General features: G+C 44.7%; 1 protein-coding gene and 1 long non-coding RNA gene across 5 annotated transcripts in view; one reads left to right on the forward strand and one right to left on the reverse strand.

The window, feature by feature from the left end:
- The window catches only part of Rad54l (RAD54 like), a 29,664-nt gene extending 13,641 nt beyond the window's left edge, over window positions 1-16,023 (reverse strand). For 2 of the 4 annotated variants that reach the window (XM_039109594.1, XM_063287403.1), the window contains exons 1-5: window positions 15,801-16,023; window positions 15,384-15,627; window positions 15,218-15,304; window positions 11,091-11,210; window positions 1,051-1,111 (exon numbers count right to left, since the gene is read on the reverse strand). In XM_039109594.1, coding sequence (XP_038965522.1) covers window positions 1,051-1,111; window positions 11,091-11,210; window positions 15,218-15,304; window positions 15,384-15,386 — 271 coding nt within the window. In that variant the 5' untranslated portion in view covers window positions 15,387-15,627; window positions 15,801-16,023. Of the gene's footprint in view, window positions 1-1,050; window positions 1,112-11,090; window positions 11,211-15,217; window positions 15,305-15,383; window positions 15,644-15,800 lie in introns of those variants that run through there. The other 2 variants (NM_001134960.1, XM_063287402.1) reach the window with 2 other exon arrangements.
- A 184-nt stretch (window positions 16,024-16,207) lies between these two features.
- On the forward strand, window positions 16,208-22,470 carry LOC134486969 (uncharacterized). The gene is made up of 2 exons (XR_010066591.1): window positions 16,208-16,538; window positions 18,205-22,470. It is a non-coding gene; the product is annotated as an uncharacterized LOC134486969 (long non-coding RNA).
- The last annotated feature ends 4,077 nt before the right edge of the window (window positions 22,471-26,547 follow it).

Raw genomic sequence — 26,547 nt, forward strand, 5'->3', positions numbered from 1 at the left:
GCTAGCCACTCCCTCCCCAATCCTAGTTCAGGCACAATGCAATGTCCTAAACAAGACAAAGGAAAATTGTGGGATTAGACCTCCCCCAGTCAATATTATAAAGAAACACTGAACACGCTGAACTGAATGAAGGCCCGGACCATTAGCCCCTGGGGCCCACCAAAAGCTCTCTGAGCAATGACACGCCCCACTAAGAAGGGCAATTAGTCTTGGCAGTCCTTGCCAAATGCAGACAGCCTTCACACAGGCCTCAGGAAGATCACATGCATATCCACCAATGGACTGACAGCTTTAATGCCCAGACTAGCATATGTGTGTGTGTGTGTGAGGTGTGTGTGTGTGTGTGTGTGTGTGTGTGTGTGTGTGTGTGTGTTCAATCTACTCAGGCACAAATGACTCAAAAACAACCAAACAAAAACAACAACCAAACAAACAAAAAACAAAAGATCTGAAGTGATGTGCCAGGCACAGTGGTGCATGCTTGTAATCCCATTACTTAGAATCCCGAGGCAGGAGAACTGCTGTGACTGAGGCCACTCTGGGTTATATAACAAAAGCCTGCATTAAACAAACAGATGCTGGGGATTTCTCTGCAATTAAGGGCATGCATTGTTCTTCCAAAGAATCTCTGTGTGATTCCCAGCACCCAAGTCAGGCAAGTCACAATTTCATGTAACTCCAGCTTCAGGGACGCAATGCCTCAGACCTCAGGTGGAGAGATAAACAAATGACAAACAGACAAATGAACGGACAGATGAGCACACAACACACACACACATGCACACAAACACACACACACACACACACACACACACACACACACACACACAGAGCCACATGACATACACTCACACTTAGCAGGCAGAGGCAGGCAGATCTCTGTAAGTTCAAAGCCAGTCAGTCTAGTCTACAGAGCAAGTTCCAGGCCATCCACGGTTACACAGAGAGACCCTTTCTCAACCAAAACATACAATAAACTTAAAAAAAAACAAAAACAAAAACAAATAAACAACTAACTGAATAAGAAAGCCCATAGAGTCTCCATTTTACCTTGATAATTTGGAATGGGGACCTTGAAAGGCTTTGACAAAATACTTCGGATAAACGCTTCCTAAAAGGAAAAGGAAAAATAGAAATTCAAGACATTGAATTGTTGATGTTATAAACCAATGATCTTACACGTTCCACTTCAGGGTTTTTTAAATTTTATTAATTTATAAATTTTATATGTATGGGTGTTTTTGTCACTGTAACACCAAGCTAGCCTTCCAGTCCCAAACACATCTGTTGCTGTATTATTTCTGCTAACTCTTTTCTTTTCATAGATCCAAATCAGCTTCCTTTTAACACCCCAAAGATTAGAATTTAAACAGTAACATCAGTAAAGTATTAACAGAGAAACATGACAATAACGACTAAGAGCTAAGTCTCTATCATCCTGTCACAGTTTGAGAGGCAGGGCCAAAAGAGTCTTACCTATGGGTCCCAATCAGGTTGGCCTCAAACTTTCAGTCCTCCTGCCTCAGCTTCCTGAGTACTGAGATTAGGCATGTACTATGTCCACTTTCCTATCATGATTTAATCCTCACTAAGGCCCCCATGAGGTCCGCAGGCTGCTGTCATTCCAGGCAAGCAGTGACACAAACCTATAATCCTAGTAGTCAGGAGACTAGCCAAGGACAGCGCTAAGACTGAAGCCAGCCTGGGTAAAACCTTGTCCCCAAAAGAAAGTTAAGCCAGGTATGGTAGTTCATACCTCGTCCCAGAATTTGAGAGGAAGAGGCAAGAGGACTAGGAGCTCAAGCTCTCCCTTAGCTACACAATGGGTTTTGAGGCCAGCCTGGGCTACATGAGATCCTTTTTCAAAAAGGGGGAAACAGGGATAAGATGCCTGGAGAAACAGCACAACAGTTGAGAGCAGTTAAGAGTGCTTCCTGCTTTTCTGGGACTCAAGTTCAGTTTGGGAAGGTTTACAACTACCAGTAACTCCAGATCCAACCCCTCTTCTGGCCTCTGACGGCACCCAACACTGCATACGTTTACACTCACACACTCACACACACACACACACACACACACACACACACACACACACACACACACAAAGACAAATAAATAAAGGTATTTGCTACCACACTCAACAAACTGATTTGGCCCCACGGGTCCACAGTGAGATAACAGATCCCCACAAATTGTCCTCTGACTTCCACAAGTGCCACAGCACACACACCTGCACTCACACGTATACTGCATGCGCACGCACATGCGCGCGCACACACACACACACACACACACACACACACACACACACACACACAAACCCAGCTATGATAAATGAAGACTCTTCCTGATTCACAGCCTTTACTTGTAATCTCTTACTTAATCTTTTACTTAAGGCCATGCATATCAGCCCAAAGCCAGTGCGTGTTTCCTGCCATGGAAGCCTGTCTAAGACAGGGAACAACATGCTAAAAGGTCATCTTCTTGAATAAAAAACCCAGTTAGGTAAAGGTGCAGAGAGCAGACAATGCAGGCCCTAGAACGGAAGACCCAGTGTGGGCTAGCCTGAAATCCAAAGTACTCAACAGAATGAGGTAAAGCGGAGGGAAAGGGGGGAGTCTCGGACAAGAGAATTAATGATGAATTCAACGTCAGCTCCCAATAAAGTCTGCTCTTTATCTGTACACACCCAGGTTATTCAGGGAATTACAATAGCTTGTCGGCCTTGGCAATACTGAAGGAGAAGTCAAGAGCAAACATGCTAGAGCTCTGGTTCTCTGTGTGTGCTATGTAGGACAATGCACTTTGTGCTGTCTCTTCTTCAAGCACATGGGTCCCTCAGGCTTGGTGCTGGGTACTATAACCACTAAGCATCTTGGCAGCCCTGGTTTTATTGAGTTTTTGGAGAAAGGGTCTCATTCTGTAACCCAGGTTGGCCTGAAACTCACAACACTCTTCCTACTTCCACCTCCAGAGCACGAGCATCCCAGGCATGAGCCACCATATTTGGACAGTTAATGGGGCTAGATTATAGGAAAACGCAGTAATGAAAAAACTCCTTTCTGCCACAATGTAATTTCACAGAGACAAAGGCAAGCCTATTTTGCTGTGAAATGTTTACCTTTACATTCTAACTTCTTTACATATTCAGATTATAAATTTCTAGAAGCTCAATGTTTTCATGCCCCCCAAAAAATGTATTTTTGTGGTGTAATGAAAGAATTGGTAAGTGACCTACACCATCACTAAGTAATGTGGCAAAAAAAAACCTCACCTATTTGCATCCGAAGAAAACTTTTGTTTTTGAAAACAGTGACACTAACTACTGAGAGGCTAGTCTAGAGATCCATAGTCCAGTTTGACCTTAAACTCACAATCCTCCTGCATCAGCTTCTAAACTGCTGCGATTTTAGGTGTATGCAAACATGTCTGGCTCTAACTAAATTTCGGATTTTCTTTTTTTGGTTTTTCAAGACAGGGTTTCTCTGTGTATCCCTGGCTATACTGGAACTCACTCTGTAGACCAGACCGGCCTTGAATTTACAAAGATTCACCTGCCTCTGCTTCCTGAGTGCTGGGATCAACGGCGTGCATCACAACCACCTGGCCATGATTTCTTAATTACCATGAGTACTGTAGTTATGAACAATAATAATCATTAATAAAAACAATAACAGAGGGGTTGGGGATTTAGCTCAGTGGTAGAGCGCTTGCCTAGCAAGCACAAGGCCCTGGGTTCGGTCCCCAGCTCCTGAAAAAAAAAAAAAAAAAAAAACACAATAACAGAAAAAGAAAAAAGTCTACACCACACACCTTTAGCCCTTGGGAGGCAGAGGCTGGTGGGTTTCTGACTTTGAGGCCCAGCCTGGTCTACAGAACAAGTTCTACGACAGCCAGAGTTGCTCAAAGAAACTATGACTTAAAAAAGAAAGAAAAAGAAGGAACCAAACAAAAAAGAAAAAAAAAAAAGAGAGGAAAGAAGAAAAATGCTAACAAGCTAGGCCTCAAGTAAATTTTGCCTTAATATCAGCACAAGGGCCCAAGGCATAAGACAGTAATTCAAGGCTAGCCTGGTTACATGAGATAGTACCTTTAGAAAACAATGTTAGTATCACAGGAATATTGGGTGTCACAAGAGCCATCTCGAAGCTTTTCTCAGCTCTTAGTGAGCTTTGTTTGCTTGAGGGACTAGTATCCCAGAGAACTTGGCAACCGCCAAGCCACCCTGAGACAGTAGTTTTCAAGATGTCTTGAAAGCTCAAACAATTAAATTTTCAGACAGAGAGGGTAAGGATGTTTTTATGACTTATTTATTTTTATGTGTATGAATGTTTTGCCTGAATATATTTAAGTGCACTGTGTGGATGCCTGGTGCTCATGGTGGCCAGAAAGGGGTGCTAGACTGCCACACTCCCTCCAGTGGAGTCTGTGACTGGGCGGAAGCCTGGCACACTCACCCGGGGCGACGACTTCAAGGAAGTCAGGCTCCTGGAGGGGTAGGCTGCACTCTCAGAAGGATACGTGCTTCACGCGTCCTGGCTGCCATGCTTGGACATCTTTTCTTGCTATCTCATTTCTAGCCTGTGTATTTTTGCTCAGGGCACATTCTGCCCTACTATCCTCCCATGGACAAAGAAGGATCACAGAAAGTGCAATAGAGGTAACCACTGACCCTACTTGGGATGTGGCCTTTCTGTGGGAAAATGTCACCATTTCCCTTAAGGAATAGGGACTTTTGACTGAACTACAGCAGTAAGAATTGCTTTACCAGAACCCCCTGTAAAGACATATAGCCCTTGAAAGTGGGGATGGTTAGACAGGAAATTATTCCAGTCACTCACTCTTATGAATTTCCTTCATAAGACCTTGAAATCTCTAAAAAGAGGGCTTTGTGGTATTCCTAAGAGATTTGTGGATGGCAGATGGCAATGGCTTATAGCAGGGAAATGGTGGTTTCCCCCCTGTAAGCAGGATGGGGCCACAGCATGTTCCCCTCGATCCCTTGCCACATATAGGAGTTTATGATGAATCTGGGAATCAATGGATCAATCACAATGGAAAAAAGTATCATACTACTCACTCCCATTTATGGAGAAATTGGCACAATCATGACCCTCATGGTGTTAATTATTTAAAGAGAATATAGTATCATTACACAGTTACAACAGCCCCTAAGTAGAGTTAGTGTTAGAATTAAATATATTAGAAGAAATTAGAAAGAAGCCCATATATGATGAATCTAATTTGTCAGCTCACAAAGCAATAAGAAGGAGGTTACTGTAAAATCTCAGATAATTAACTGCTGACCACAAGTACTACTGAGTGGCTTGCCAACTTGGCTACTGTCTCAAACATTAGAGATAACATCAACTTCACATGTACCTTGCAAATAATGGTTTACTGATTTCTTAGAGTTGGGTCCAATTTATGAATATCTAATAAGAACATTGTAAAACTGTTCCTGGGAACCTTTGTCCTTTCCATTCTTGTGCATGTGCAACATTGCTTTTCGCTTTGCTTTGTGATTATAAAAGTCTGATGCTTGAATAGTAAAATCGCACTCACATCCAAGACCACCTTGCGTCTGTGTCTGTCTGTCATTCGACGACTCCTTGCCCACCTGAAACCAGTCCCCCTGGGCTGCCCCAATGGTCCATGGCACTAGATCCCCTTGAGTTGCAGTGATTAATGGCTGAGCCAAACTCAGGTCCGTCTCAGTTCTCTTAACTGCTGAGCCATCTCTTCAGCCCCAGAGGCTGAGTTTTAGAGGGAAACAGATTCATGGTGGGGAGCCTAAGAAAGATGAGAGAGGGAGAGGGGAAGGAGAGGGAGTGGCAGAGATCCTACAGAACAGGAAGGTCTCAGGATATAGGGTACCGTTAAAGCCTCTAGTCTGGTGGCAGAAACGGGGGTGAGGCATGGAACAGGAATAAATTTGTTAATCTAGACGCCTCTTCCAGTTCAGTCACAGAAATCTCCAGCCTGAAAGCAGATGTGCGGGAAGTAACAGCAATGACTTCTTATCATTCCTGGCCTCCAGCAGGGAATGGAACAGCTGCTTTGGGGTTCCTTCCCTCCCTGACCAGTTTCTATCTCCTGCCATCATTATCAAGTCCATTACAGTAGCTCACACCTCTAACTAGGATCCAGGCTCATACAGAGACAACAAAAGATGCTAACGAAGGGGCTGGGGATTTAGCTCAGTGGTAGAGCGCTTACCTAGGAAGCGCAAGGCCCTGGGTTCAGTCCCCAGCTCCGAAAAAAAAGAACCCAAAAAAAAAAAAAAAAAAAAAAGATGCTAACGAGAAACTTCCTTCAGACAGAAACACAGATTTCCGTGAGATTTTGAGGCCAGTCTTGTCCAGGGCTACAAAGACCTGTCATCCCCACCCCCCAAAAGGGGAGGGTAGAGGGAGGTGCAGGGGATGCTGAAGCAATGGCTCAGAGTGTGAGAGTACTGGCTGCGCACGCCTTTCACTCCAGCACTCAGGAGGCAGGGGCAGGAGAATCTCTGAATTTGAGGCCAGCCTGTCTCATACTCCAAATTTTTAAACATTTCCAATAGAACTCAGAAGCCATAGATCTACAGGGCACAGAGCAGGCTGTATTACTGTCTGGAGTGTTCATATTTATGAAGCTAAACCATCTGCTAGCTAGTGGCAGCAGGACTTAACAAGACGAGGCGTGGGGATCTGGTCTACAATACAGATGCGGGCGGCACAGAATGCCCTCATTCTCTCGCTCCCCTAGTAGTGGATAATTCATGCCGTATATTTTGCAAATTCCCTTCCCTGGGGAGCAGTGTCTACTCCCTCCTCCTCACAACCAACCAAATCCCATTAAAGTTCACCCTAGGAAACCAATGAGTTTATCTGGCTTGCCCAAGGGGCACAGAGGATGGGCTATTGGCAGGAGCATGGGTGCCAAAGCAACGACACTGGAAAGTCCTCACCCACATGGATGACGGAGCCCTTCTCCATTTACTCTTCCCCAGGACACAGACAATTAGAGAACTGCAAACAAATGGTGTGGCTGGGACCCAATCCCTGTCACGCAACCCATCCCCCTCCTCTTTAGAGAGCATCTCACCAGTGCCGATCCCTACCTACTGCAAGTTTATCTAATGAAAATGGTGGGTGGCTATTTGCTCTCTGATGTCCTTTCCCTCTGAAGGGGAGCAGGACAGCACATCCTCCACATCCCCAGTTTTCCACTTTAGCAGACTCAAGGGGCAGTTATACCCATCTCTCCATCTCCACTGCTCCATCCCTGCTAGTTCTTCCTTACCAGCCTGCTTAGCACTCTGCTACCTGGACAACAAAAATGCCTGTGGTCATTTACCTCTCCCTTTCACAGGCAAACTCTGGAAAGAATTTAATGGCTCCCTCTCTTATCTCCCACCCCTATCTGACTTCCACTCTTTTTTGTGATTGTGACTCTGCACAAGGCTGTGTCAGCATGCTTCTAATTCCAATGAACAAGTTCCATTCTTATCTGAACAAAGCTAACCATTCTTGCCTCTCACATATGCCCTCCCACTATCGCATGTCTCTGGAATCTCACGCATGCTCAGTCCAGGGGGTGTTTCCATCTCGGCCTGAACCATCTAAACGCCCTTGAAGCTCAGTGTTCCTCAGGACCCAGGACTAAAGCCCAAATCTCTTCCAACTGTAGATTCACCCTGAACGACACAATGCAACACAGGTTGAGATATCAAATAAAACATCTCTGTGCCAACGATCACCTAATATATTTTTTACTCCAGGTTTTTTTGTTTTTTGTTTTTTTTTTTCCAAGACAGGATTTCTCTGTGCAGTGCTAGCTGGCCTGGAACTCATTCTGCAGACCAGGCTGGCCTCTGCCTCTCAAGTGCTAGGATTAAAGGCATGTGCCACCACCAACCAATTTACCTAATATCTTTCTAATCTATCCCATACTCCTAGGCTACACACACACACACACACACACACACACACACGTCTGCACAGCCTCTAAATATATATGTACTGACCCTTTACACTCATCGTACCCAAAGATAAAGTCTCTAAGGCCACATTAAGGCTTCTGTGAGTCCTGGACAATTCTACCATTTAAAAAAGAAAAAGAAAAAGATCGGTCCCCAGCTCCGAAAAAAAGAACCAAAAAAAAAAAAAAAAAAAAAAAAAAAAGAAAAAGAAAAAGAAAGAGAAAATTCTGAGAGTGTGTGTGTGTGTGTGTGTGAGAGAGAGAGAGAGAGAGAGAGAGAGAGAGAGAGACAGGGAGACAGAGACAGAGACAGAGAGAGAGAGAGAGAGAGAGGTGCGGGGGGGGGGGGGGCTTTATTAAAGACCAGGATAGGTCTGAAACAGAAAAGTCAAAACCATTTCTATGCCTTTAGTGGTAAATAGACTAATATAACATGGTCTGCACAAAGGCCTGTATAATTCTTCTCCTTCTTATTCTAAAAGGAAGTAAAAGTCTACACGGTGGGCTACACAATGAGAGTTAGCCTCGGCCAATCGATGGCATTAAGGCCATCCGAGCTGAGGGGTATCTGCTAGAGGGAAGCCACAGAGCAAAATACCTGCATCTGCTACCAATAGGAAAACACAGCCGAGGCAAACGATCACAAAGGACCCTTGACAGCACATCCGCAACTGACCTCATGATACCCCTGAAACATTATCAGAAGTCCAGCAAACAAATTTCCCTGTGGGTATCTATCTGGTCTGCTATGAAAAACTGCTGAGACCTTCAAAACAGAATTCCATCCCACAAGTGCTGGCTGAACTTTCCCGGTAGAGGTGGCAACAGGCTTTTTTGACACAAGGCCTCACTATGTATCCTTGATTGGCCTGGAGCTCACTACACCCAGGCCTGGCTAACCTGTCTTTGTCTCTGAATACTGGGATTGAAGGAGTATGCCACCATGCCTGGGTGGTTTTGTTTGGGAACAGCTATTTCTATGTTATCCCTGTTAAATGTGTAATAACTATGCCATAAGACATCTAGTAGCAAAGAGTTCAAGTCCAGCCTGGGCAACATAGTAAGATCCCATCTCAAGGCAAAGTAAAAAAAAAAAAAAAAAAAACCAGGGCTGGAGATACAGCTCAGTATAGAGCAATGGTTCTCAACTTTACTAATACAGCCCTTTAATACATACGGTTCCTCATGTTTTGGTGACCCCAACCATAAAATCATTTTCATTGCTACTTTTTAACTGTAATTTTGCCACTGTTATGAGTTATAATGTAAATATTTTGGAGACAAAGGGTTGCCAAAGAGATTACAACCCACAGGTTGAGAAACGCTGGCAGAGAACATGTTAAAGGACCAGATGGGCATGGTGAGGCAAACCTTTAATCCCAGCAGAGGGAGGCAGATCTCTCGGAGTTTGAGGACAGCCTGGGCAACAAAATGAGTTCTAAGACAGCCAGGACTACAACAGAGAAATCTAGAAACAATAACAAAAGGGCATAGGGGGAGGGTGGGAATGGGTATGGAGAGGGGAAGACAGGGGAAGGGGTTGAGACCTTGGCAAAGAATCCACTATGATGCAAAATACTCAGTCAAAAAGGATCAAATCAGGGGACAGGAGAGATGGCTCAGTGGTTAGAGCACTGACTGCTCTTCCAAAAGTCCTGAGTTCAATTCCAGAGCAACCACATGGTGGCTCACAACCATCTGGAATGGGATCTGATGCCCTCTTCTGGTGTGTCTGAAGATAGTTACAGTGTGCTCATATAAATTAAAAAAAAAGGGGTTGGGGATTTAGCTCAGTGGTAGAGCGCTTGCCTAGCAAGCGCAAGGCCCTGGGTTCGGTCCCCAGCTCCGAAAAAAAGAAAAAAAAAATTAAAAGGAATCAAATCAGGCAAGCTGGGGCAGGCCTGCAATGCCATGCTTGAGAGAGAGAAGCAAGAGGACCCAGAGTTCAAGGTTGCCTGTGGCTATAATAAGTTTGAGGCCAGTCTGAGCTTTACGAGCTGCTGCCTCAAAACAAACAAATTAAACATTTTTAAATAAATAAATCTCTTCTGTAAGTGGTAGTTCTGAATTTTCCCCATGGGGTCAGAAGTACCTAAGTATATGATTATAAGCAGAAATATAGGGGCTAAGAATCAGATATATTAGCAGTTTTCCATTCTCGTTTATGAGAGAATAACAAAAATGCAGAAGGGAAAAATATTTACTGCAAATCAAAGTGTTTCAGTAAAGCTGGATGTAGTGGTGCCATACACCTCTAATCCCAACACTCGGAGGCATTTGTGACTTTGTATGTTTAATGTCATCACGTGTTCACATGTTAGTCACCATATGTTCACATGTCAGCCATCACATGCGCACATGTCATCGTATGTTTACATGTCATCACATGTTCATGTACTTCAATCTGGAGAGCATAACTTAGGCAATTATTGAAGTGTATAAATATCTCCTTAATACACAGATTAGAAAACAAAAAAAACAACTAACCAATGAGCTACTCTGAAAAGAAAGTAAAGGATCCTGTGGGCCCCTTAAGTATTCTCATAAGCCCCATGACTAAGATGCCTGTGTGGTTATGTCCCCCATCCAAGGCCTTTCTTCTTTCTACTTCCTACCTCAGTAAATGGTATCATCTCCTTTGCCTGTCTGAAATCCCAATTTCATTTCAAGGGTCTCTCTCCTGACCTGTCAATCCAAAAAGATTTCTATATATCTCCATATATAGAAATATAATTAAATATATTAATATTCAATATTATCTTAATATATTTTCCCTATTCCCACACCCAAGTCCAGGCCATCCTTTCGTTGTCTTGCTCCTTGTACCTTCTCACTGGCTTTCCCATCTCCATTTCCCATCCAAATGGATTTTCTGTACCACGGTATATCTGCTACCCCTAAAATACATAATACATCAAAGGGCTGGAGAGATGGCTCAGTTCAGAACAGAGTTCAGCTGTCATCACCCACATCGGGCAGCACATGGCTGCCTGTAACTCTAGTTCACACACACACACACACACACACACACACACACACACACACACACACACGGAAGGAGGAAGAGGAAGAAGGAGAAGAAGAAACACACACAAAGAACCAAGCCAGTTGTACTTGTGACTTACATGCTGACTGCTATCCAGACAAGGCGGTCGGTTGAGTAACTGAGTCAAGGGCTTCCGAAAAGGAGACAGGAAACACTGCTGGGCCTGGGTCTCGGCAGTGGACTTGCGTTTTTTAGGGGTCTAGGAGAGACATAGGAAAGCTACATTGCAACACCTGGGCAACCCCAGAGAGCACTCAAATGGCAACCAGCATTTAAAGAACCTATTAGAGGCAGGAGTGGTGCTGAGCCCCTGTAGTCCCAGCTTCCTGAGCACTTGAGGCGAGCTGACAGCATCACTCAGTTGTTGAGTTTTGTCTAGCAAGTATAAAGCCAGTACTAGGGGGCATGACCAAAAAAAAGTGCCAGCCCTGGGAGGTAGGGGATGCCTTCTGCCCTCTGGCCACCTGAGAGCTGGCCCTGCATCTCCCATGGGCAGCACAGTCCAGCTAGTCCTGGTTGAGGGGGCTCAGGTAAGCCAGTTATGAGCATGAGTGGGAGAGCTGGCCCCACCACTCCTCTGGCATGAGGAGGCATGGGTGAAGGGTGATGCCCCACCAACACCACTACCACCTGCAGTACTGGGAGAGCTGACCCTGAGGTCATGAGGAAGGCTGGAGAGATATCCCTTCCCGGCATTGGCTATAGCACTTGGAAGAGGCAACACAGTGGAGCTGGCCCTGATAGTGAAGGCACAGGTGAGCCAGCCATGAGAACATGAAGGGGAGAGCTGGCCCAGACCCACACAGGCTGCAGCATTTGGAGCAGATCCCAAACCTTGCCTGGGCAGCATAGTGGACCTGGCTCTAGAGGTGTGGGGACGGTTGAGCTGGCCCTGAGGGCATGAGAACAGGAGAGCTGCCCCTGCCTCCTGCTGATGGAGGCACTGGGTGGCCTGGCCACAGCAGCGCTGGAGAGCTCATCCCGGTGGTACAGATAAGGGAGCAGGGCTGACAGCTCAGCTGTCACCAAGGCTCAGACCCAGGGCTCTGAGTTGGCCACCTCAACATCTATATCACCTGCAAATGGCCAGGATGCATGAAATGGCTGGTCCTGCTGTTCAAAAGCTGCAGGATCTCCATGACACAGGGAAACAGGATAACCAGGAAGAATCCTGGTGAGGATCTAATATGAATAGTGTCACAGAAGGCAAAGATTTCAAACCAGAACAAGGACTCATTTGTAAGTGAAGATGTGTGCACAGAAGGATATAGTGTGGGACACATTGACACACTACAGCTTCCACAAGAAGATGCTTTCTTTCTTTCTTTCTTTCTTTTTTTTTCTTTTTTTTCTTTTTTTCAGAGCTGGGGACCGAACCCAGGGCCTTGCGCTTACTAGGCAAGCGCTCTACCACTGAGCTAAATCCCCACCCCTCTTTTCTTTCTTATTATGTTTGTATGTTTTATTTTGGAAGGGGACAGAATGATGAGCAGGAATGCAGTGCATGACGGGAAACTCACGAAGAATCAATAAAAAAAAAAAAAAAAAAAAAAAAAACTGTACTAACAAGATATGGTGGCACACACCTGTAATTGCAGCATTGGGCAATGGGGACAGGAGAAACCATCGTTGACCACACAGCAAGCTTGAGGTCAACCTATGCTACCTAGGACCCCGTCTCAACAAAAACAAAAGTATTTATTGTCAGGTACCACACTAAACTCTTTTTTTCAATGTTTTCTTTAATTTTTTCTTGTTTATTTATTTACCTTTATTTTATGCACATTGGTGTTTTGCCTGCGTGTATGTCTATGTGAGTGGCAGATCTTGGAGTTCCAGGCAATGTGACCTGCCATGTGGGTGCTGGGATCTGAACCTGGGTCCTCTGGAAGGGCAGTCAGTGCCCCTGACTGATGAATCATCTCGCCAGCCTGACACTAAACTCTCAACATCTATTATCATATATGACGATCACAGCAACTCTAAGATAATATGTTTACTAGCCTCATCTACCAAGTCAGAAAACTGAAATTTGCTGGGCATGGTGGGACACAACTTTAATCCCAGCACTCAGTTGGATTAGATCTGTGTGAATTTGAGGCCAGCTTAGATTTAAAAATTCGATCCTGAAAGATGGCTCAAGAGGTCACTGGCTGCTCTTCCAGGGTTCCTGAGTTCAATTCCCAGCAACCACTTGGTGGCTCACAACATCTGTAATGGGATCTGATGCCCTCTTCTGGTGTGTCTGAAGACAGCTACAGTTTACTCATATACATAAAATAATTCTTAAAAAAAATTGATCCTGTCTCAAAGCAACGACAACAAAAAAAAACAAAAAACAAAAAACAAAACAACCAAACAAACAAACCCATACTTTTAGGAGAAACCATCCAAATACAGCTCCATTCATGACTCACCTGCAGAGGATGCTGCCCCAAGTTCACCTGAGATTTTTGTAAATGGTGAGAGGGAGCCACTGTTCCTCCATTACAGGTAAAAGCTCCCTGCAAAGCAGCAATGCTAATGAGCCCCACCCCGGCCAGGAATGTTGGTTTGCTCTGAAAGTGGAAGGAGGGTGGAAGCTCACAGTTTAAAATTACTGTTAGCGGGGTTGGGGATTTAGCTCAGTGGTAGAGCGCTTGCCTAGCAAGCGCAAGGCCCTGGGTTCGGTCCCCAGCTCCAAAAAAAAAAAAAAAATTACTGTTAGCTATACCATGAGTTTGAGGCCAGCCTAAGCTTTGTGAGAGAAGCAGTCTAGAGAGAGTGGAGAGGGGATGCTGGGAAACAACTAAGCAGTGTGGACAATCGCTTCCAAGCCCAGTGACCTGGGTTGGATCCCCAAACCCAGTGCCATGGCATCTACATACTCCCTACAAAATAAGTTTTTAAAAAGTGAACACCAGGGGTTGGGGATTTAGCTCAGTGGTAGAGCGCTTGCCTAGCAAGCGCAAGGCCCTGGGTTTGGTCCCCAGCTCCGACAAAAAAAGAAAAGAAAAGAAAAAAAAAAAAGTGAACGCCAGTCCATCAGGCAAGAGCACACTTGTACCAATCTGTCGAGCTGTCTGAATCACCTGAAACAGTTACCAGGCCCTTCTCTTCACAGGCCTGTACTCATATACCCTAACAAAAAGAAATGACTCCTAAGGTCAGAGATGGTAGCACATGCCATTAATCCTTGCATGAATCAGACAGAGGCAGGTGGATCTCTGGTCTACACAGTGAGTGCTAAGTCAGTTAGAGACCTACATAACAGAATTCCTGTCTCAAAATAGACAAAAAAAAAAAAAAAAAAAAACAAACCCTGGCCAGGCATGCGGTAGGTGGATCTCTAAATTCTGAGGCTAGCCTGATCTATATAGAACAAGTTTCAGGGGCATTCAAGGCTATCAGAGAAACCCTAAAGAAGCTTTCACATGCCAAAACTCCTACTTTTTTTTATTTTTAATGCAGGGTTTCCTGTATCCCAGGCTGGCCTGAATATACTATGTAGTTAGGGAAGCACACAGAATATAGAAAGACACCACCACACCCACTTCTGGCAATACTTGAACCAACATAACCATTCCTTGTTTTTGATATACTACTCTTGCCAAGAAAACTGAGTCTATTAATTTCTAGCAAGCCTACCTGGAGGATAACAACTTTATTAATCTTCTTCAATGCCTAATACACTGTAAATTTTCACTAAAATTTACTTAAGCAGGGCAATAGTGGCACACGCTTCCTACATGCCTTCTTTTTTTTAAGATTTATTTATTATATATGAGTACACTGTAGCTGTCTTCAGGCACACGAGAAGAGGGCATCAGATCTCATTACAGATGGTTGTGAGCCACCATATGGTTGCTGGGATTTGAACTCAGGACCTCTAGAAGAGCAGACAGTGTTCTAAACCACTGAGCCATCTCTTCAGCCTGGCACACACCTTCAATTGCAGCACTGGGGAGCAGAGGCAAACAGACCTCTGTGAGTTCAAGGCTAGCTTGATCTACAAATAGGGTTCCAGTGTGCTGGTACTTGCATATAACCACACACTGCACTTGGAAGGCAGACCACAGTCTACAGACCTAGTGAGACCCTCATCTCAAAAAAAAAAAAAAAAAAAAAAAAAACCCTTCAAAATGTATGAAAGATACTTTCCCACCATTTCCCCTTTCCCACCATTTCCCCTTTCCCACCATTTCCCCTATTCCCCTAAACACTCACTACTGTCTCAGGCTGCCAGTCTTCATCATCAGACGATATGTCTTCTGGTTTCCTCCTGGCCAATTGGCTGGGAGCTAAGCTCCTCCTCTGTAAGGAAGAACAAAAAGTGAGTTCCTGTGGTGATCCTGCAGCCAAGTCCCTTAAATTGGCTTACGGTCACACTTACCATCCTGGACCCAGAAGCATCAAATGTCAAGTACCCATCAGCTAAGTTAAAAGCACTCAGCAACAGAGAATGCAGGACCAGAGGATGCTATAAAAGGAAGTTGCTACACACTGAAAATATCGTCTGAAGAGTCGGTATGAGTGGAGGGGACGCAACCAGGGGATGAGACTTGGCTTGGGTCCAAACCGGGAGTGTCGGTCCCCAAGTTACTCAAAGTCAAGTCCAGGCGGAGCCGGGTCTAAATCTAGGATGTGAGAAAAGACAGATGAAGTTGCAGATGAGCAAAGTGGAGTCGGAACAACGTCTCTAGCTGGGCTGCTTCCCTGAGAGTATCACTAACCACTAGAAAAGTAGAGACTTAAGTACGAAGTACGAAGGCGAGACGCCTGAATTCTTAGGAGGGGGATGGGAATTTACCAGTGCTGGACTGACATCAAACCTCAGCCTGAGGTAGGTCAAGCAGAGGCTTTAGGAAAGCCTTGTGGGAAGTTAAACAGGAACCCGGGGAGGACCAGTAAAAGATCCAGGTTGGAAGCAGGAGAATCTTAGAAGCCGAAGATGGGCAAAGAGCGACTCTGGTATCTTTCCCCTTATTCTTCCTCTTTCCAAGGCGCGCGTTAACAGCCTCCAGGCAGTGTCAATCGAACCTCCCGCCACTCTGCCGCTACATTCCCCTATTGGCTGCGTTCAGTGAACTTGACGCTCGACACTCCTGCCTAAAGGAAGGGGCGGGCCTAAGGCTGAGGCTGCTAAAGGTCTTGGATTTCCGCCTAGGGAGGCTCAACAGATCACTGGTAGCTGTAGCTTAACTGGGTAGATGCAACTGGCAGGTGTAAGAATTCTTAAATTGCGAACCAACCCTCCTTCCTGGCTCCTGCCTTTGGCCCAAGCAGGTGATCCAAATAGATGGTTTGCACCGAAGTGGCTTGCGGAGGAGTTGCTACTGGACTAGAGTAATTAATAAAGCACAGCATATTTCTGGGAACTTGGTTCAGGCTCTTTAGAGCCTTGAGCATCTTTATTGCGCCAGACCTGGAGCAGAAATCTGGGCTGGAGGCAGGCAAGGCCAGTGGCCAGTCAGAAGGTGAACGTTGGAGCTGCACTGCCAATTGGTCTGAGATGTCTTGAAATAAGCTGCCTTTTCCTGGAGCTGAGGTTGTGATTTTCGAATCAGGCATAATCACCCATTCTCTAAAAACCAGTTTCCCTTTATCTAAGTGATATTATAGTACCTCCCCTGAGGGGTTATTCTCAGGGGCTAATTAAAGTGAGCAAAGTAGCAGAGCCTGGTGGCGCAGGTCTTTAATCCTAGTGCTCACTAGGCATAGGCAAGTAGGTCTCCGTGAGGCTAGCCTGGTATACATAGTAAGTTCCAGGACAGCGAGAGCTCTGTAGAAGGATCCTATCGCCAAGAACGTACTGGGGGCGGGGGGGGGTGTTCAAAGTATTTAACATAGTTCCATGCTCACTAACCATGACAGCATACCCGTGACAGTTAACCACTATCTTCTTAAAAGAATCCCCTTAGCTATTATAATTCATTTCATATCCTCAACTATAAGCTGGGCTTACTGTCCCCATTCTGTCTTGTTGTTTTGTGTGTGGGGTTTGGAGAGGGTGCAGTGGCTAGGAATAGAGCATAGTGGTAGAGCTTCGTGAAGCCACATGCTCAATTCCTATCACTGCTGAGGCTTGTTGTTATTTGAGACAAGGTCTTGCTGTGTAACCCAGTTAACCTTAAACTCGTAATCCCATGTCATCAACTCCTGACAGAAATGAGGATATACTAAAGAGATACTTTTCTTTCCTTGGCTTTTAGATTATGGGAACAATGAACCCAAGAAATTTGAATTTCCCTAGGAATCTCTATCTGGTAGACAAGAAGTCTGTGAGCAGCGTAATGAAAAACAAAAACACATAGACAAAAAGAAAGGTTAACTTCATTGCCATGAATATGAGGCCAGCCTGGGCTATATAGTCAGAATCTATCTCAGAATGGGGGGGGGGGGGTGGAGGCGAAGATATGGATAAAAACAATTGTCACTCAAGCCTGATGACCTGAGTTCAGTGCCCACAACCCACACAAAGGTGGAAGGAGAGAACTGATTTCACAAACTTGTCCTCTGACCTCCACATGTACAGCATGGCACATGTGCAGCCTCATACAAATATCAAGGACACAAACATACTCTAATAACAGAAAATATTTTTTTCAAAAGATTTATTTATTTATTATATATAATTACATTGTAGCTGTCTTCAGACACACCAGAAGAAGAGGACATCAGATCTGATTACAGATGGTTGTGAGCCACCATGTGGTTGCTAGGAATTGAACTCAGGACCTCTGGAAGAGCAGTCAGTGCTCTTAACCACTGAGCCGTCTCTCCAGCCTAGAAAAATATTTTTAAAGGAAAGAAACTCTACCCAGTCCTAGAAAATGTATAAATTCTTCTATTTGGTAGGTTTCTTTTGTTTTGCTTCTTCTGAGACTGGGTCTCATGTATCCAATGTTAGCCTCAAACTTCTGATCCCCCTGCTCCTACCTTCTGGTGCTAAAATTATAGCCCTGTGCCACCAGGCTCAGCCTCCCTATTTTTAACCCTATATCTATGGGTTGCCCCACCCCCATCGGCCATTGCACACCAGTGGCCATCAGGATGCAGAGGAGCAGGGTCTCAGTGGTGATTGGGGTAGGGAGTGGCCCCACTCCTGCTGGGCTTTCTGGTAGATGTGGGAGGGAGGGTCATGAACAATGCTCTACTGTCCCTTAATCTGGCTTGGAAACCCACAGATATCTATGTCTTTTCTACCCTTAAAGGTTAAAGAACTTGATAGAGTCTGGTTTTTCCATTCTGTTTGTCTTCAACCTGTCAAGTCTTTTACTTCAAGAAAAAGATAACCCGGGCTGGAGAAATGGCTCAGCGGTTAAGAGCACCCGACTACTCTTCCAGAGGTCCTGAGTTCAATTCCCAGCAACCACGTGGTGGCTCACAACCATCTGTAAAGAGATCCGATGCCCTCTTCTGGTGTGTCTGAAGACAGCTACAGTGTACTTATATATAATAAATGAATAAATCTTTAAAAAAAAAAAAAGAAAAAGAAAAAGATAACCCTTTGGGGTGGGGTCTCTCAGGAGAGGGTCCTACAGTGGCATCACCTTTCTCACAGGGACTTTTTTGGAGGTTTGGGGTTTGTTAGCTTTGTGTCATTCTGGTTTAGGTTGGGTTTTGTTTTTGTTCTTTGTTGAGCCATATGCTGACATCTTACTATGTAGCCTAATCTGGTTTAGAACTCATTTGAAATCCTCCTGCCTCAGCCTCCTGAAAGCCAGGATTACAGGCCTTAGACATCATACCTAGCTGTGGAAGAGGCAGACTAGAAAGACAGGATAATCACAGAAGAGAAAGGAAAAGAGCCCCACCCGCTGGGATCTGTGAAGTTTCTCAGCTGCTAACAGTCAACTATTACTGCTAGGAATGGGTGTGGCGGTGCAGCCTTTAATCCAGCACTCAGAAGGCAGAGGCAGGCCAATATCTCTGAGTTTGAGGCCAGTCTGGTCCACAGAGCTAGTTCCAGGACAGATAGGGCTATAGAGAAACCCTGTCTCTGATATATATATATGTTAAAAATCCAGCTAGGAGTCTGGAGAGATAGCTCAGAGATAAGAGCCCTGGCTGCTTTCCCTGAAGACCAAATTCAATTCCAAGCACCCTCATGGTGGCTCACAACTGTCCGTAACTCTAGTTCCAGGGACCCAATGCCTTCTTTTGGCCTCTGTAGGCACTAGGCGCAAATGTGGTACCCAAATGTCTATACATGCAGGCAAAACATAAAATTTGAAATAAATTTTTTAAATTCTTAAAAAGAATTCCAGCTAGCTCAGTCAGTAGGATTTGTCACACAAAAGGGAGGGCCTGTGGCTGGAAAGATAGCACAGTGGTTCAGTGCACTTCCTGCTATTCTGAAGGACCTGCATTTGGTTCTCACTGTGTACCTCTGAAGGGCCTAGAATTCGCAGAGACTTCTGTGCCTCCAGAGTGGCTGGGATTAAAGGCAGGCACTGCTATACCTTGATAACTACATTTTTAATGGATTTATTTATTATATACTGTAGCTGTCTTCAGACACACCAGAAGCGGGCATCAGATCTCATTACAGATGGTTGTGAGCCACCATGTGGTTGCTGGGAATTGAACTCAGGACCTCTGGAAGAGCAGTCAGTGCTCTTAACCACTGAGCCATCTCTCCAGCCCGATAACTACATTTTTTTAAAGTTTAATATATTGTTTAGTTTACTTCTGACAGTATGATCACTTTTTTAAGTAATAGTAAAGCTCACCCAAGGTTCTCAATTTGTATATTTACTCTTTTAGTAACAATTGTATATATTGATAACTTGAATCTCAAATATTTCTGAAAACATTCCCTATGTTCATATATCTGTCATTTTTTCTTTCTTTCTTTTTTTCCTCTTTCTTTTATTATACCCTAAGTTCACAGAGATCTGCCTGCCTCTGCCCCCCATGCTAGGATTAAAGGGCTGTACCATGAGAAACCAAAGGCTATTATTAGGTGTGGGAGAATACACACACACAAACAACAGGCACACAGAGAAAGACCCTTGAAAGCGGAGGGGAGGACTGTATGAAGAAGCTGTATCTTCTTGAGGGCTAGAGGTTTTAAGGTTTTAACAAAGACTGGAAGCCTGATAGGTCCAGAACTTTAAACATGCCCTGGTCTGGCCTTGAATTTGTCAGACCTATCCACAAGCAGGGGGCCTTACAGTCAGAGAAAAAGTCTGCCATGCCTCTCTTTTCAGGTGCTACGCTTTTGTCTTAGGTCAGGAGGATAAAGAAGCAACCAGCCATCTTGAAAGTTCACAATCTCTATTTATCTAGTCATGTCCCTTATAGACAGTGTCCCAGTAGGGGCCTGTGAGGAGGCCTGAGGAGAGGCTAGATGCTGACATTATTTTTTTAAGGTATATATTTTTAGAACTATGTGTGTATTGAGTATTCCCTGGGTGTGTGTATGTGCACCATATGCTTGCCTGCTGTGAGTACCACCATGTGGGTGCTCTGTATCTCCCTGTCTGCCTATCATAGAATCTACTTAACTCCTAGTGCCTTACTAGGATTGAAGGTGGCTCTCAGCCCCAAAAGAAAACTGACTATTCCTCTCCTAGCAGCCATCAGCTTTCAGGAGCTCTGTCTTATAAGAGATGTCTCAGCAGTTAAGAACTTGTATAGCTCCTCCAGAGGAGCCCAACCCCCAGTACCCATGTTAGGTTAGCTCACACTGCTCTAACTCTGCCACTACCTCTGGGGTGTCGGATGCCGGAGTCTTCTCTAGCACCAACATTCACATGTATGTAACCACGTAGACACACAGGCACACACATAACGTAAAATAAAACATGAGGCTGGAGGGACGGCTTGATTGTCAAAAGCACTTGGTTCTCCTGCAGAGGACTCTAATTCATTTCCCAGTGCCTACATGATAGTACTCACTGCAGGCATGTATGAGATGCACATATATGTGCACAGGACACATAAGATAAATCATGGATGTGTGGGGTGTGTGTGTGTGTGTGTGTGTGTGTGTGTGTGTGTGTGTGTATTCTTTAAAAAAAGAATGTTTCACTCTAGCCTCTCCTCAGGCCTCCTCACAGATGCTGACAAGCCCCTACTGGGACACTGTCTATATAAGGCCCACACTAGCAAACTATGATATAAGCTCACATCAAAGGGGTGCCACATAAGCTCATGTCACAGGGGTACAATACCCTGTTTTCCACCCCTTTTCCTGCTTCCTGCTCTAGCCTGGGAATCAGAGAACCTGGCTATAGGCTCCTGAGTGAACCTCCCCATCTCTCAAAAAGTATAAAAGGAGAATCCCCAAGCCCTGGAGAGATGGATCAGTGTTTAAGAGCACTGCTGCTCTTGCAGAGGATCCAGGTTCAGATCCCAGCACCCACATGGCAGCTCCCAACCATCTATAACCCCAGCTATAGGGACACCAGGCACTCACGTGGCACATAGATATACATACAAACACTCATGTTCATAAACATAAAACCGTAAAATTCACAAGAAGAAAACGAGGCTCCCTCCTCTGCCACGTTGCTCTGCTTGTGTTCAGAGACCCCACCATGCCCCTGGTGCTGAGGCCCACACTCTCCTACACCACACCACGCTGTTGTCCCTCTGTCCACACTGTTGTTAATGCCAAAGATTCGAGCAGAAAGATCAACCCAAATCATCGTGGCCAAGTTAATTAAAGCAATCAATTAATCCAAAGATTATTTATTTGTGCACAAGTGTAGGCATGTTTTTGTGACTGTGTAAAGGCTATCCTTGTGTTACTCAAATGCTGGTTTCTCTGCCCCCGTATCTTGTATCAATCTGGACATGGCTCTGGTACGTTCATTCTTAGAAGCTCCTGTCTCAAGTTTGTATAAACACTGCTCCTCATTCATTCTCTGCCTTGCCCATAAAAGCCACCAAGCTGACACAGAGCTTTAGGTAGAATAAGGCGGGACTTCCGATTATTATAGGGAAGAGGAAGAGAAAGAAACCGTGAGGGAGGGAGCCATGAGGAGAGACTGAAGAGGCTTCAGAAGAGAGCTGGATCAAGAAAGGACAAAGAAGGGCTGGGGATTTAGCTCAGTGGTAGAGCGCTTACCTAGGAAGCGCAAGGCCCTGGGTTCGGTCCCCAGCTCCGAAAAAAAGAACCAAAAAAAAAAAAGGACAAAGAAAAAATTCAAGTAATGTGGGAATGTTGTCTGGGAGGAAGCCTGACTCGTATGGAGCTTTAGAGGAGAAATAACTGCTCAGTATATGAGATTTTAATAAATCTCAATCTCTTTGTGTGGTTATTGGGGAATTAGCGCATTAAGGAATAACTGTTGCCATACTAATTTTATAAATGTAGAGTCCATAAATAATAATAATTTTACAAAGAAGGCCGTCTCTTTCTTTTCTTTTTTTTTTTTTTTTGGTTGTTTTTTTCGGAGCTGGGGACCGAACCCAGGGCCTTGTGCTTCCTAGGTAAGCGCTCTACCACTGAGCTAAATCCCCAGCCCCAAGGCCGTCTCTTTCTAAAAGCGGGGTTCAAGAGATCAGTCTTGGAAGTGGGGAAGACAAGGCTTTTATAGCTCAGGGGGAGGGGGTCCAAATGGGGGACTTGGCAGGCAAAATAGGTGGAGTTACAGGAAAATAACGTAAGGATAAGTCACTCATTACACCATCTGAAACAAAGACATGGTTGCAAAGTGGTCATAACAGGGTAGTCATAACAACCTTTTGTAACAAAGGTAGGGTTGTTATTTCCTGGAACAGACAGTACAGACCATTTGTAGTTAAGGTTCCAGGTTGGGCATAGCCCAGTTCTTGATAAATAGAGATTTAATCATAAACAGGAATTGTGCCCAGTTTTGTCTTTACTCTAAGATGGCCGTCTAAGATGGAGGCAGGCTGGTTCATCAATGTGAATAACGCTTCTAATAAATCCTTCAGGGGCTTCCCAAGAGCACTGGCTGCCCTTGCAGAGGACCTTAGTGAACACATGACAACTAACAGTTCCAAGTACCTAACTCTTCAGGTTTCTGCAGGGACAGGCATGGACACAGTATATAGACATGTATAAATGCAGGCAAACACACTTAAAATAATAAAAAATAAATAAAAATAACTCCTTATTTTCTGGTAATCTGCGTGTTGTCTCTTAGAATCCCGTCCTCCCTTTCCCCCAATCCCCACTACATTCGAAACCTCTTTGCACTATGTGGGTCCTGGAGATCAGACTTGGGCTTAGCAATAAATCTCTTTACCTGCCTGTTATCTTGTGTTTCCTACTTTTTTTTTTTTTTGGCTATTGTTATTGTTTTTCAAGACAGGGTTTCTCCTTGTAGACTGGGCTGGCCTTGAACTCAGAGATCACTCTGTCTCTGCCTCCTATGTAGTAGAATTAAAGGCAGGCTCTACCAAAGCCCAGCCTCGTTTCTTTTTCAGTGCTGGGTTTTGAATGTTCTTGTGTGTGTGCAGGTGCACACATATGTGTAACTGCACAGGCATGTGTGTGTGGTGTCTGGGAGGTAGAGAACAACGCCGGGTATTGCTCATTGTACACCACCTTCCTTGTACTTTGAAATGGGGTCTCATCGGCCTGGAACTCACCAAGTCCGCTGGTTAGACTGGCCCATGGGCCTCAAAGGCTTGCTCATTTGACCCTCCCTTAGTGTTGGCCACCAACTTCACTCTTTTATGTGCATTCTAAGGATGAAACCCAGGTCCATTGGGTATGTGAGATGGTTCAGTGGGTAAAGGTATTTGCCTTTAATGGTGACTGAGTTCCAATCCCAGGACCCACATGGTGGGAGGAGAAAACCAAGTCCTATGCACTGTCCTTCGACACTCCTATGCATGATGGCAGGTACACCCCCATCCCTGAGAAATGTAATTAACTAAGGTCTTCAAAAAAGAAAGTTGCTTGGTTAGTGTATAAGTATTCATTACTCTGTTTTCTCCACTTTTTCTTGATTATTTTATTTCTCCAGACAGTCTCATGGCGCCCAGGCTGACCTCAAACTCACTATATAGCCAAGGATGACTTTAAACTTCTAGTCTTTCTGCCTCTGTTTCCCAAATGCCATAATTTCAGAGTACACTACCATACTGCACTTTATCAACTTCCCTGTTCTGTAGATTCACCCTAGGACTCACACACACCAGAAATGCACTCTACCTTACACCTGAGCAATATTCCCAGTCCCATGTTCCATTTTTTTTTTTTAAGGCTGGAGAGATGGGTCAGTGGTTAAGAACACTTGTTGCTTTTTCAGAGGTCCAGGGATCAGTTCCCAGCGCCCACACAGGACAGCTTGCAACCAACCACCTGTAGCTCCAGTTCCAAGATATCAAATACCATTTCTAGCCACCACGCCCCCTTCTGCATACACATGTTGCACATACATACAGTCACATATGTACACATAAAATAGTTTTTACAATTTTTACTATTGTTAATTCTGTGTAGGTATGTGTATGTGTGTATGGTATGTGTGTATGGTATGTGTATGTAAGTGCAGACGAGTGCAGGCATCTGATCCCTGAGAGCTGGAGTTACAAGTGATCATAAGCTGCTGGGTGTGCAAAGAACCAAACCTGGGTCCTCGGAAAGAGCATCGAGTGCTCTCAACCCCTGAGCCATCTCTTCAGCTCCCCGTGTTTTATATTTTATATATTTAACACAACCCCCCCCCAAAAAAACCCAAACAAACCTGCATGATTGAAAGACATTACATTTACAATGACTACAGATTCGTACCAGTGAGTGTGAAAGACACTAAAGCAGAACAATCGCATAGAGCACCATTACTACTTCAAAACTGGCATGGGATAATGGCATGGTGGCAAACACACGGAATCCTAGTCTTGGGAACCTGAGGCTGGAGGACCCCTGAGCTACAAAGTGAGACCCCATTTGGGTGTAGTTTATTTCTGTAAAGTCAGGTATAGTGGTGCAGGCCTATAATCTCAGTACTTGGAAGACAGAAGCAAGAAGATCCGGAGTTCAAGGTCAGCCAGAGCGACATAGTGAGTTGAAGGCCAGTGTGGACAATATGAGACTGTCAAGAGAAAAGGGGGGAGGGGACAGAAGACACAAGCATTTGTCACTTACCACTGGTATGAACTTTATTTTCAGAGTATCTAAATGGTCCTCTGAGGTGGGAAGTTTTTCTGTACAGAACTAGACTTATAAATAAAAGTGAATTAAGAGTGTCAGAAAATCCCATTTTTCTAATCATCAGTGGACAGTAAAGCAACATGGTGGTGAAAACTTGGTAGGGAAGTTTATGTCTATCACACTGAAACTGGCGGGGGGGCTGGGGCCTTACTTGTGCAAGGGAGGATGGAGCCCAGGAATACTGTGCTCTGTGAATAAGTAAAAACAAGCCTTGCATTGTGTTGTCACTGAAACAGGAGAGCAGCTCATTAGAGAAGTTAGTTTATGATCAAATGACCATTATACACTTTAAAACACGTAAAAGCACAGAATCATATATCCATACACACGTGCACAGACACATACACAAGTTAAAGATACGTTCCCAAACATATTGACACATTTGAGATTTTACCTCTGTCCAAGAGAAGACTGAGACTAGGGAACAGGAACTTTAAAAAAAAAAAGAGTCTAGTATCAATGATAATTAGCCACTAAGGAATAAAAATCCATTTAAAAAGGAGACAAGTCTTCTTCCCAGGGAGAGCCTGAGTTAGTCTGCTGGGAGTGTAATTACCTCTGCCTGGAGGAACAGGCACACACAGTGGCACGGGAAAGGAGAAACTGCCAAGAACCCAGCCTGCAGAAACCCTTGGTCATAAGGGTTACAGGTTTTAAAAACGCTAAAGATTTTCTCCCAAGGCCTAATTCTTTTCTGAGGCCAGCCTAAAACTTGCCACCCACCTGCCCCCGCCTCCTGAGAGCTGGGATTGCCAGCATGTGCCAGCACACCCAGCCTAACTGGTTTTTAAGCCACTAAGTTTATAATAATTCATTATATCAGCAACAACAAATCAGTATACTGCCTGTTCTAGGAGAATAAGGAAAGAATGACTGAGGGGGGTGAAGCTCGGAGCCATAGATTTCCTGGAAGGCCTTCCAATCACATTGACCTTCACCCTACTCTGGCTTGTTATCTATCTGAAATTGGCAAATTTCTAAGCAACAATGTTGTAACAATGAGTTGTTTATAAGTTTAAGAATTAATGTTTTTTAAATGCCTAATGTGTAAACCAGGTTAGTTTTCTTGTTATATCTTACATTTCCTTGTGGGTGTATACCGAGCATTCTTCCAGCCTGTGTAACTGAGCACTCAGCATGCGCCTGGCCATACCCACAGTGAGCTCGTGTTCACTGCAACCCCGTGGAACTGCCACTCAGCTTCCATTCAACCACCACCACTCCCCACTTCTACCAAGTACACACCCTAACAGCTGACCTCTCCCACAGTCTCATGTTGCCTGGACCGATGAAATCAGGGTAGCCAGACCCATCTTACCCTTCCCAGGTCCCGATTCCAAAGCTACCATCTTGGAATTCTGAGTTCTGAGGAAGACCCCAGCGTCGTGGGGGGGCGGTGTGCTTCCTCTGCTCA

This window comes from Rattus norvegicus, chromosome 5 (genome assembly GCF_036323735.1).
Source record: "Rattus norvegicus strain BN/NHsdMcwi chromosome 5, GRCr8, whole genome shotgun sequence".
Lineage (NCBI taxonomy): Eukaryota > Metazoa > Chordata > Mammalia > Rodentia > Muridae > Rattus > Rattus norvegicus.